The 12,968-nt window shown below is 35.9% G+C and overlaps 1 protein-coding gene across 1 annotated transcript; it reads right to left on the reverse strand.

Moving 5' to 3' along the window:
* Positions 1–465: 465 nt before the first annotated feature.
* tcaim (T cell activation inhibitor, mitochondrial) lies at positions 466–10,357 on the reverse strand. The gene is made up of 11 exons (XM_065246207.2): positions 10,245–10,357; positions 9,495–9,537; positions 9,282–9,411; positions 8,933–9,083; positions 6,923–7,178; positions 6,685–6,807; positions 5,999–6,096; positions 5,827–5,918; positions 5,138–5,370; positions 1,922–2,053; positions 466–1,582 (listed from the first exon to the last, which is right to left on the reverse strand). Exons 2-11 carry the CDS (start codon positions 9,524–9,526, stop codon positions 1,357–1,359), a joined length of 1,473 nt encoding a protein of 490 aa, XP_065102279.2. The 5' UTR covers positions 9,527–9,537; positions 10,245–10,357; the 3' UTR covers positions 466–1,356.
* Between the last annotated feature and the right edge of the window lie 2,611 nt (positions 10,358–12,968).

Below are 12,968 nucleotides of genomic sequence, written 5' to 3' on the forward strand. Positions count from 1 at the left end.
GGCAGTATTATTATAATAAGAGCTCCTTATGACATCATAAGGAGAGCCACATTTCAACAACCTATTTTTTCATGTGCTTGTAGAGAATGGTTTACCAAAAATAAGTGAGAAAATTCACATTTTCTAGGTTGATAGAAGCACTGGGGACCCAACCATAGCACTTAAACATGGAAAAGGTCAGATTTTCATGCCATGGCCCCTTTAAGGTACTGTCCCACAGTGACAAAAAGGTACAACTTTAGTATGGTACTTTTTCTGAGAGTGTAGCGAAAATGTTATTTTACAGAACATCATGCTTATTCTTTTGAAAACAAAAACTTTTTTAGATGTAATTTCGTGGTATCCGACAACAGGTAACAGATTTCGCCAATATGGAAGAATTCATTAATGCAACATAACTTAAATTAACAAAACTAAAGATCATATGTAACAACACATGACTATGAGAATCAAATATAAACAAGATACAATTGTATTAGTTTATTTATACATGATGCAATTCAACATTCAATTCATTCATAATTGTTACAAAGGAAAAGTTATGATACTATTTGTCATAACAAAAACTTTGTAAATAAAAATGAGAGTAGAAATAATGACCGTCAATACTTGTTTAAACATTGTGGTCGCACAGTTTAACATAAATCAAACATACACCCATATTATAAACTCTGAATTACAACAGCAGCAAAACAACATAAATACATGGCAATCTTCACCTCAAAGCATTTAAAATTGATAATGTACATACAGTATACTACATCTGAAGAGAACATATACCATTCCTGAATATATAGACACCCATCATTACATCACAACAATGACACCCTTTAAGATATTCTGCTTTTTTGAATACTTGCTTTTTGAACTTCAGCTGTGCCATTGATAAAAACCTGATAAACATTTTATTTATGTAGAGTACCAATCCAGCACCACTTTGAAAACTTGAACCAAACAAATAATGTTCAATATTAAAAAGCCTCAACACAGCATGGTAAACTACCACAAAAAAAAAAAAAAGGTTTAAAACAATGATCATGCTTATTGGTTTTACGCTTTAAAACAGAAATGACTTAGCATTATTAGTGTTTCTGTTGAATACATGTATGCATAATACATAAGGTTGGCAGTGCACAACTCCCTTTTCGTACCAAGCTATAGCATGACTTCACTGGGAACCATTTTTAATTTAGCACAAAAATATATGTGCTAGTATTTTAGGACCAAAGTGCATTAATAATCACCTATACAGTTTCCAAGATCTCAAAACTCTACCCAGGCCTGAGAGACACAGGTTACGACACTATTGTAAAAAACCTATCAGTAACACTTAATCCAAACTGATCCAGTTTGTTTTTAGCCCTTCCAGTCCCAGGGTATACACAGATCGCCGTCCTGCATAACAGAATAAAAGTGTGAAACGCAGAGATGAAGACCTTGCATCTGAGGAGATTTTTCCTCCATCAGACGCCTGCAGCAGGGAATCATCTGATTGCTCGACACGCTGGGCTCTTTCGAAAGACTGCGCAGAGACAGATCCTGGAGACAGCTTGATATGATGTCCTCTTCCTCAGCCTCCAACCTGTGTACACAGAAATACCTAAAATTTTAATAGAACCTTTTAAAGTTGATCATAGGATAAGGTAACAAACACTGATTTAATACTGCGATTACAGTTATTCCTAAGAATGTTGTGACTCCAAAATGGGTAAAAACAATAAACCAAATGGGTCAAGAAGCTATGTTGATCCAAAACAATACTCGTAATAATAATACGTTTCAAAAGCATTTGGTCATTATCTAATTTTTGACAGAGGTGGCATTAATGTTTATAATTAACGTCACCAGACAAATTGTGCACGGTAAGAGCAGGGACATATTTATGAGGGTAAACATGGCAGATTTTGAGTTGAGGCCTTACAGGTTTTTGAGTCTGGTGCGCCTGCGAGCCTCCTGTGCCTGACTCTGAAGGAAGTTCTGCAGCTGTAAGATGTCACACATGGTGGGGATGATGAAGTGCCCCATCTCATGGAGGCAGGGGGTGGAGCGGTCACTATGGCAACAGAACCGAATAAAAAACACAATGACTGACTGGGCATTAAGCAGCACAATGAGTTCTCAAGCTGTTACTGGTAAACAGTGAAGCCACATCTGTCAGAATCTGTAAAATAGTATAGAAATGAATAGGACTTCACGATAATAACATCTTTAGTGTCTAAAACCCGAAGCGGTTCATCGTCAATCTGTTCAACCTACACCAGTACGTTCTCTTTACTCTTTCATCTTGTACCATCCTTTAATGAAACATGTCCCACACTAATTAGTTTAAAGACGAAAAGTGCCATGCGATTCATTTCTGTAACATGATGAAATTATAGTAAAGCACATGTTTACATGCATCAATTTCCATCAGTCTGACTGATTTTAATCTTATCGCAGATTACAAAAGTACAGTTTTCAGGTTTCAAGCCAGTTGAATTGTTTGTTTACATGAAGACTTTACATAATCAGAAAGGCACGTTGCTATTTTTATTTAATGTCATGACAGAAAGAACACACACATGAACCCTGCTGAATGTATAGCACCTGCCCCCATTCCTTCAATCATACATGTTGCCATTGCCATGTTTTTGTGATGAGTATTGTGATATACACAAATAAGACATAAACATAAGATGTAAACATAAGCAAAATTTCAAAGCATTTTGGATCCGAATTACAGGCGTTTACATGCCTAATTTTCTCCTGTTGATCATATCACAGATCGGTCTACAGAATTCCGATCAACCACGGTCAGATCGATTAAAGCGATTACATAAAGACTTTTAAGTCCGACTAAGCCATCAATGCATGTAAACAAAGCCAATGAGATAAACTGTAGGATGGGATCTCATCGGGCTCTATCTTACACCCGGCACAATGCATGACGCAAGTGTCTTTTGCTAGTTTTCACCCTGCACAATTATCATTTTCACGTTTAGCACCACGTTGTTTAAATAGCAAATGCATTTGCGCCCATGGGCGTTCTGGTCTGAAAACGAGGTGTGTTCAGGCGCATTGTTGGCGCGTTGCTATTTTGAGGCAACTAAAATAGACTACGCCATTGACCAACAAAAACCTGCTCTAAAGTCTAAAGTCAATGATGCAATATGTTTTATGTTATTTAAAGAGCGCATTAAACCTAAGGGAGGACAACGCGGGTTTGCTTATCACATACATGAATGCGCAGCAGCACAAAAATGCTTTTAGATATGAAAGACTAAAGGATTGAATGTAAAAGATTATTATTGAGTCTCTTGGACATAAATAAAGACTAATGATGAGACGTTAGAAGGCGCAAAGAGCTGCTTCACCTGCAGCCTGGTAAGTAAATAAATGCTTTGCTTTAAACAAATGCATCTGTTTTTAAATGTTTTTTTTAATGCTACCTCATGGATTTATTGTATAAGATGACTCTGTACCTGTGGATATGGTGAGATGAGAAACATTTTTAAGTAATGCTTTAAAAAAACTCATGACGCTGTCCAAGTGCTGAAACATGCAGAGAGCCGTTTGTAAATTCTTTATCTCCTGTTTGTTACAAATAAAGTATTTTTACAGTACAAACCTTTTCTTACATACTTGTAAATTATTTTTTGATGATAATGGATAGCCATACATTTAAAGCAATTAAATGCCTGCTTTTTTTACTTCCAGAACTAAAAGAAAACGGGTTTTAAAGGTTTTAATAAAAAAAATACAATTTCAATTGAAAAACAACACAATTATTTATTTAACATTAATCTTAAACTGGTGGTCTTCTTCCTCCGTTTAGTTTTCAGTTTACAAAGTCTGTCATCTAAATAGGGATTACGCACAGCGCCAGCGCAACTGGCTTTTAAAGGGGATGAGAGAAAAGACTCTCATTGGTTTATTGCAAGTTACGCCCAAAATACTCCCATTACTCATTAAAAAAATAGGACCAACCCTTTTCGACCATGCGCTCGGCACACAAACCATTTTTCCCGTCGTTAAATTATCAAAAGTGGATTCGGACACGCCCATTTAGACGTTGGGCTGTGCGCTTTAGACAATGCGCTTAGATCGTTAAAATAGGGCCCATCATTGCTAACTGGCTTTGATACTGATATATAATTTGGCCAGTATTATATTTCCTTGCCCACGTAATTGTGATTATATCAACGGAAAGAAAAAACGGGTGCAAAGTTTAGTACACATTAAGATAAAAAAACAGCCTTTGAAAAAAAAAATGTCTTTTCCGCTTGTTAAGTCTGATGTCATCCACCACCTCCGGGTTCAACCGATCTCAAATAGCTTAGATATGTAACAAAAAAATAATGCTAAAATACCAAAAACACCCAATCCTAATTTTTATCTCCGTAACAAAATCTGAAATGGCCAGACATGGACTCATGGACATGATTTTTTTTTTACAAATTATTCATATATCACTGTCTGTGATTTTGTGAAGCTGGAGACTGCGTTGTACATTGAGAGTTTAGAAAATTTTAGTTTAAAGGGACACATCACCCATTTGCATAAAGCTTTGTATAGTTAGAACCCCAGTCATGTTTTTGAATGGTCGTGCATCATTTTCACAGTTGCCGCTGAGAAGGAAGAAATATAGAGATCTGTGTTGCACTTCCTTCTTTCAATGATGTAAAAATCATAATTTTGCATCATTGAAAGAAGGAAGTCCAATATCTTTGTTGAGGGAGTGAGACTACAAACACCCCTTTTCTCGGTCAAATAGGCACCAAATTCTAAATGTATGTTATATTTCGACTAGAAATATGACACACTTTCAATAAAGATTAATGTTTCTACGGGTGAAATGCTCCTTTAAATGTGTAATAAGAATAAATAGTGCGTCATGACTTAACAAGCGGATAAGTTATGCATATTAGACCAGGGCATTTATTAGAAAAGCAAATAGTATGTATTTACAGAAGTAAATACACAAACATAATTTGTGTAAGGTTCCTTTAAGCTTACGCTTTCTATTTGATATTCAATAACAGCACACAAATCCAATCCTATAAACCCTAGCATCATCAAGCATCAATGGGAGCCAGTTCGTTTTAAAACCAATACACAAACAATTGGCTATAAAGGAAGGCTATACAGATTTCTTTACTTCTCCAGGGTCAAGGTGAGGCCCTGCAGGCTGCGTGGATGCAGGGAGAGGCGTTTGGGCAATAGTCTCTTGTGAAAGGTGTTAAGGGTGCTGTAGTGTTCCTCCAGGGGCAAAGCTGGTCCCAACCGCTCGATGTGTATCACCAGAATCCCGCCCAACAGGTGACTGATGCGCTCCTTCAACCAATCCGACTGCTGTAACAGACTGTGGTAACTGGGTAATCTTTCAAAGAGCTGAATGCAGAAACAATCACAAACACATCCATCACAGTCACCAGAACCGTGTGCAATCATATTTTAATCTAAGTTAGAAATAATCACTGGATTAATTGAATAGTAGGGCTGCATAGCGATTAATTGCAAATAATCGTTTGCAGAATAAAAGTTTTTGTTTACATCATATATGTATGTGTACTGTGATTAATAATTATGTATAAATATAAATATATATATAAAAACAAAAATGCATGCATAATTAAAAGTATAGAATTTATATTTCCATATAATATATAAATTATACATAAATATAAACATGTATATACACGTGTAAATATTTCATGTGTGTGTATTTATATATGCATAATTATTTTACACAGTACGCACACATATATGATGTAAACAAAAACTTTTATTCTGCAAACGATTAGTTGCGATTAATTGTTATGCAGCCCTACTGAATAGGCTGAATACCTTTGCCCACTGATGGTGGACGTCTGTTGTTCCTAACATCACATGACCTGAGGCGTTCATTCCTGATTGGTCAGTAAAAACTATTATGTGTCCTGTGATTCGGAGAGAGAAAAGGACAAATATGCATGTGTTGAACATTTTGGCCATCTATTCTCATCTTTTTTATGGTTACCTCTCAGGTTGTGCAGGGCTTCAGGGCTCTGCGTGGAAAGACGACTTAGACTCTGAAGCTGACAGCATTTGTGTGCAACTCCCCATTTGCGCTGCCATCTACAGGACAGAGGAGATTTGACAACAACTGCATATCAATATAAACTACCCAGTCTCATGTAGATGCGTATAAATAGCACAAAGTGTGAAAACTCGTGCAGTACATACGACAAATTCCAATTTTACATGCATATGATTATACGCCCGTCCTTCCCGTTCACTTAATACGGTGCATCTTTTGGTGTCGTTTATGTATTGGTGTCTTATTTCTGTTTTTTTTTCTCGCTTGGGTTAGGGGTTAGATTTGGAATTTGCTTTAGGATGTTATTTAATATATAGGGTTCTTCATGTTTTTGTCTATTTTTAAACCACGGTCGCTTGGAGTTGGGGTTAGAATTGGGGTTTGTGTAAGGATGTCATATTATGTAACAAAAAAGTTGTTTTAACCCCAAACCCAAGCGTAAATTGTAAAAAATTGAAAAAATTTGAGAAACCAATACATAAACGACACCAAAAGATACACCGTATTAAGTGAACAAGAAGGACTCTGATGATCTGTGTTATTTCAGCATGACCAAAAAATGGTTAAATAGGATTGTAAGCTTCAATGAAAGCAATAAAATCTAGCCTTGAAAGGTCAGGGCTGACCTGATGTCCAGCAGGCCAAGTTTATGGATCAGTTCTCTTTTAAGTCTCTTTAGCTCCTCACGGTGTGGCACGCTGGCGTTTTGTTTCTTTGTGGCCTCTGGCTCATTGTTCTTCAGCCATAAACTAAAGACAGAGGGAGTAAACCGGATAAAGGCAATGTTTCAGATAAGCCACTGCATTAAAAGACACGACCCACAAAATACTGTAAAAATCCTATGACTATGGTCTCTGTCAGTACCTTAGTGTTGGCTCCACTTTGTTGGCTTGTTCTAACTCCTGCTCTGGATCTCTGAAGCCTGTGAAAGTATAGTAAGTCTTGTCCCATTTGATGGGCCGATAGAAAGATGTTTCAGGCTGTTGTGTTGAGCTCGGTTTAGTCTCAGTCTTAAGCAGCTCTTGGATATGCTCGACGGAGAGACTACAGGACTTCAGAACGTCCAGCACCGTGTTTAAAACATCCTTAGACTGAAGGGTGAAGCTCACTATCCGAAATCCTGGGAAATGTAGGGGTATCAAATTTAACTATAACTTGATAAAACTTTTAGTTTACACATTATGTCATTATGTATATGTACCCTCCCCACCCAGTGATTTAAAACTTGTGACTTTCTATGAGGTTTGATAACTAATTTAGCTAAAATGTTTTCAACCATTAATGGAAAAGTTTTATGTGGTTCGGCTGTTTGTGCACATGAAAATAAACTTTTGAAGAACAATGCATAATGTTTCAAAATGTATGAGATGAGATGGGAACAGACAAAAGTTTATTTTCAAAACGTTGTTGTCGTCATGTGCACAAACAGCCGAACCACATAAAAACGTACCCATTTACGGCAAGGAAAATAAAAAATATGCCCTTTTAAACCACATCATCTCGTCTTCCTCCGGTCGTGTGACGCACCAGCGCAACCTCACGTAATACATCATCATGTAGAACAGGGCTCTGAGGTCACGGATGACGTATGCGGAACTACGCCCCAGTGTTTACAAGTGTGGACAAAGAGGACCGTTCAGACGTTTTTGTATGTCGAATAATACTAATTAATGTCTTTGTGTCAGTTTATTGTTTAAAATGGTCCGCAAATGTGTTTTTAATATATATGTAACACGTGACCTTTCGACGTTTGGACGTCATAACCGGGTGTGCCTCATAAGCCTTAAAAAGTGAAGCCTCTGGCTCTTTGATCGCCCCCTGGTGGCTGGCTGCAGTACAAGTCATAAACCCCGCCCACTCCATTCAAACGAATGGGACTCTGCTCTAAATAAAAAATTATTTACACTTCCAATAAAAGTTTCCAAAAGATGGTTTTGGTCCTTTCAAGTAGTTATTATCACGCTGATATATCTTCAAGTCTTCATTATTGTGGTAAGTTTCATTTTAGCTTGTAATTTGATGCAATAGAAACGGGGCGTGACGTCGCGTCGTCCATCTTTTTTTACAGTCTATGGTCCTAACGCAATTACGTGAGGTTGCGCTGGTGCATCACATAACCTGAGGACGAAGAGAAGTTGTGGTTTAAAAGTGCATATTTTTTTATTTTTCCAAAAATGACAATAGTTTCGCAAGATAAGACCCTTAAGCCTCTTTGGGATTGTTTAGAGTCCTTTGAAACTGCAATTTGAAACTGCATTAAAACTGTTAAGTGTTGGGGTCCATTTAAGTCCATTAAAATGAGAAAAATCCTGGAACGTTTTCCTCAAAAAACATCATTTCTTCTTTTTACACACGAAAAACGAACACGTTATATTGCACACATAGCTTCGAAAACACAAGAAAAACTGGACCTTTAATGCTTCTCCAATGACGTTAAAAAACTTTTGTTTACAAAAGCTTTCCAAAACAGGGTCACTTACAGTAATAAGCATACCTTATTGCCTGTCTTAACAAAACAATTTGATGTTTTTGCTGTCTGGATTGTTTGTATTTATTGCTCTGTAGAAGAATGCGTATGTGTGCACTAGTGTTTCTTTACAAAGTAACATCGGCATCTACTGGCCCGGCACGCATAATACACCATTTTTGGCCGTATTCTCGAATCTGTGTTTTTGAAAGCGTTGTTCAAAAGCAAAGGAATCGCACACAGCTTCGAAAGTCTTGGAATACAGAAAAAAACTATTATTATATTTAACTATATAATAAACTGTGCTGTAAACAGATATAATCTGCATATTATATCCTCTTTAAAGTTTAAATAGGCATGTCATCTTGTAGCCAATCAAACACATTTCATTAGGTGAATGATCTTACCGGAGACTTGCAAACTGTCATTGGATTCTGTTCTTTCCTTTGTGTCCCTAACATAAAAAGTGAGGTGCGTGGGTTTGGGAGACCTCACCCCGGGCTTCTGAAGATTTTCCAGATAACCATTTAGCCTTTTGAGGGAGTTTTCATTTACCTCCTGTGAGACAGAAATTACAACACACTATATAAAAACACAAACTCTGGTCTGTTCACAAACTCAGCACTGTGAACTACAGAAGATTAAAAACATTATCATCACACGTTTACCCAATCAATTTAGGGTGTACACATGATAAGACTATATTAAGCTTAGGTGTGTAATAAAAATATAATAAAAAACCCAATTCATTATTACTCTCTCTCTTGGATGCTGGCCAAACAAATCAGGGTGCACAGCAAAGTAAAATGGTCGCAGAGCATTAATGGCATCTGCTCCAGAGAGATTCCTCCTCTGAACAATCTGAAGAGAAAATCCACCACCAAACCTGTCAAAATAAATGAGTGGTTGAAGGTACATGGACAATATTCACTATAGGAAGAATATATTAACCATTCGGGTTAAACCAACCTCATATACCGCAGGAAGGTGGTCACATACATCACGGTAGATGCTGGAGGTACAAATTAAAATACACGAGACTCAGAAAAAAAAAGTCAGCTGATTTAATAAGGCAAGATAACAATGATTACACCACACATTAGGTTCCATTCAAAGATGTAAGTAAATATTCAAGAAAGAGGAAGACCAAATAGTTAAAATGTTAGAAATCCACACTGATCAAGCACTGTATTCATTAAGAGATGGTTATATTGACAGCCATAATCACACATGAAACCTTATGCATACTGTGATTTTAAGTATATTGCTTAAATACATTGCACATATATTGCATAATCGTGCACTTGCAAACGTTTCCCCAAATTGTCTAATTTATTTATTTGTTTGTTATTTTTGACAATACAGTTATACATTTGATCAGACTAGATTAAGGACATGTAAAGGCATGGCGCATGTGCGTGATCTTGACCTACATCCCTTACGTGCCCTAAACACAGAATCTTATTTGAATATTTACAAACAACATGAATCATATCTGCTTTAAAGCAAAACATTATCTATAACGATCTTATAACATATACCATCTAAAGTGGAAGTTTATAGCATGCAGTTTAGTATGAACTCAACACTATGCATGTAAACAAACACAAACAAACAAACTCTGTGCGCTTTATAAACAAACACAACAGATAATCATACACAAACATTATTCATGTCGGCATGCGATCGAAATGTTAATAACACAGTAACATTTATCACCTGTATTTTTTCACCGTTACATGTTCGTTGTTGTTAAAGTCAATCGGAACTCGCGCATGCACGCCATTGAGTGCCGCACTGATGACGTATTTTTGTAGGCCAACCCGGAAGTTCAAGTTTCGCTCGTCAAACACTTTATTTTCCATAGACTATTGAATTATGGCAAAAATAACTTCTGTGTTTAACAAACGATTTTTATGAATTTTTTTATGTCTAAATGCGTTTACTAGAAATTAAAAGCTAACTTTAGGTTACGAGCATACTGACTTACACCACAGTCTCTCGACCTCAATATCACCACTAAGCTTCTGACAACTATTTCATACTTTATTAAATATATTTAAACACAAGACAAGATCAAACCAAAGGTAAGCAATCCAAACAATCAGGCATGAATCATGGGCAGAAAAACAGGGAAAAAAAAACATGTTAACACAAACAATAATCCAAAAGTGTGCTCAGAATTGCAGTGTTACATAAACAAGACTTAGCAAAGACAAAGTGAATGAACCGAGTTAAATAGGCAGGGGGATTGAGATAACGAGACACATGTGATGGAGATTAAACAACAATAAAGAGTCTAAGTGCAAGGAACTGTGGGAAATGAAGTCCTAAGGCTATGGGGAGTAAATGCCTCTGGTGGCCAACAGAGGGAGCCACGGTGAAAATTGTGACGAGCATTGCTATAATGTTTTTTCTCTAAAAAAAAAAAAAAATCATAACATACATATATTTATGTACAGTAATCTATCACATATCACATATGTTTCAGTTTTTTCAACAATAGGATACAATTGTATACATTTCTTTGATTACAATCTTTATACACCACTATACCTAGTAAACTGACTTTATCTTTAATTGGTATCCCATTATTTTAACTTAAAAGAGGCAGAAAGAGAGAGAATAATGTAAATGAATTTGGATTATTGATGAATGGATGTGCTTTATGGAGCAGTATTAAATGACACTTCTATAATTATAATGTATAAAAATAGCATATTAGAATTGCTGTATACCATTTGTCTCATATTTTATATTCAGTCCTTTTTATTATATAAATGCACACTTTTTACACTCTTAAAACGAATGTGTTAAATTAACACATCTTGTGTCTAGTTAAGGACAACACATCTAGTGTGTTGTTTTTAATTTAACACATCTCTGTGTTATTTTTGGAACAACACACGTTGTGTTGTTTTAACACATCTTGTGTTGTCCCTTTTATTTTTTATGAACTTAAATGACACATAATGTGTTAAAAACAACACATAATGTGTTAAATATTTTAACACAAAATAATGTGTTAAAATTAACACATCCTGGATGTGTTAATTTTAACACACTGTTTTGTGTTAAACTATTTAACACATTATGTGTTATTTTTAACACATTATGTGTCATTTCGTGTTGATTTTGAGTTCATATAAATAAAAGGGACAACACAAGATGTGTTAAAACAACACAAAGTGTGTTGTTCCAAAAATAACACAGAGATGTGTTAAATTAAGGACAACACACTAGATGTGTTGTCCTTAACTAGACACAAGATGTGTTAATTTAACACATTTATTTTAAGAGTGTACCTGATTGTCCAAGTAACAGACCTGTGTATATTATGCTGGAAGCTGTCTCATCTATTTTACTACAACTGTCATCACAAGAAGCTAAAGAAGAAAGCCAGTGGCTTACTGGAGGTGAGTCATGTCATACAGCAGGGATGCCAGACATGTGGTTCAGAATAGATGGCATATTTCAGCATAAAGTCTGGACAGATAGCTACTCTTGTGGTCACTCTTAAATAATCAAAGCAGAGCAGGGCTGACTTCTTCAGATTGTGGACATTATATTAGATACAGTATGGCACTGGTACAGCTGCTAAAACACAAGCAGAAACAATGTCCGCTTATGTGACAGGACTCTGAGGAACAGACTGACATTAGCAAAGCTTTGCTACTCTCCCACACCTAACCGACCTGAGCCAGACGGAAGCTGTGATGGATTGTCCGCAGTGGCTTCAGGACCTTTTCTCATGTCCTTTTCCGCATGTTTTAGAGTGGGAGTGTTGTTGGAAAAAAAGAAAAAGGTTTGTTTATTTGTCTGAGAAAACTCAACCCTATGGGAAACCATAGCATTAATACATTTATAACAGTTTCAAAACTGGGATGGTGCCATTTAAAAATCTCCTAATATGTACAGATACTGATATGTTCCTCTGAGGTACCAGTATGCATGAACCTTTTATGTACAAATGTGTACTTTTCTAAAGGGTACAGCCCCAGTGACAGATTTTGTATCTTTTTTATTCTGAGAGTGTACAATTAAAGGGATAGTTCACCCAAAAAATTAAAAATCTGTCATGTTTTTACAAACCTGTATGCATTTCTTTGTTCTGATGAACATAAAGAAGAAATGTTTGTAACCAAACCATTTGTGGACCCCATTTAAAAATATTATGGAAATAAATGGGGTTCAAGAACAAAGAAATTTATAAAGGTTTGTAACATAATGAGAGTTAGTAAATTATGGCCACATTTTTTATTTTTGGGAGAACTATCCCTTTAATCCTTTATAAATTTAAGTATGGTTCATATATCCACAAGAGGGAGCAAATGCTAAACTTATCTTCCTTTAAATAGAAAAGTAAATGGGGTTATAAAATAGATAACAGCATTTATTAGGATTATATTTTGGTAACAAAAAGATATATTATAGGATATATAA

This window comes from Paramisgurnus dabryanus, chromosome 13 (genome assembly GCF_030506205.2).
Source record: "Paramisgurnus dabryanus chromosome 13, PD_genome_1.1, whole genome shotgun sequence".
NCBI classification, from domain to species: Eukaryota; Metazoa; Chordata; class Actinopteri; order Cypriniformes; family Cobitidae; genus Paramisgurnus; species Paramisgurnus dabryanus.

Coding starts and splice junctions, on each gene's coding strand:
- tcaim (XM_065246207.2), bottom strand. CDS start 9,526: ATGTATGTGACCACCTTCCTGCGGTATATGAG. Junction 2,054..5,137: donor CTCACCTTGACCCTGGAGAA/GTAAAGAAATCT, acceptor CTGTTGCCATAG/TGACCGCTCCACCCCCTGCC. Junction 1,583..1,921: donor CGCACCAGACTCAAAAACCT/GTAAGGCCTCAA, acceptor CTGTGTACACAG/GTTGGAGGCTGAGGAAGAGG.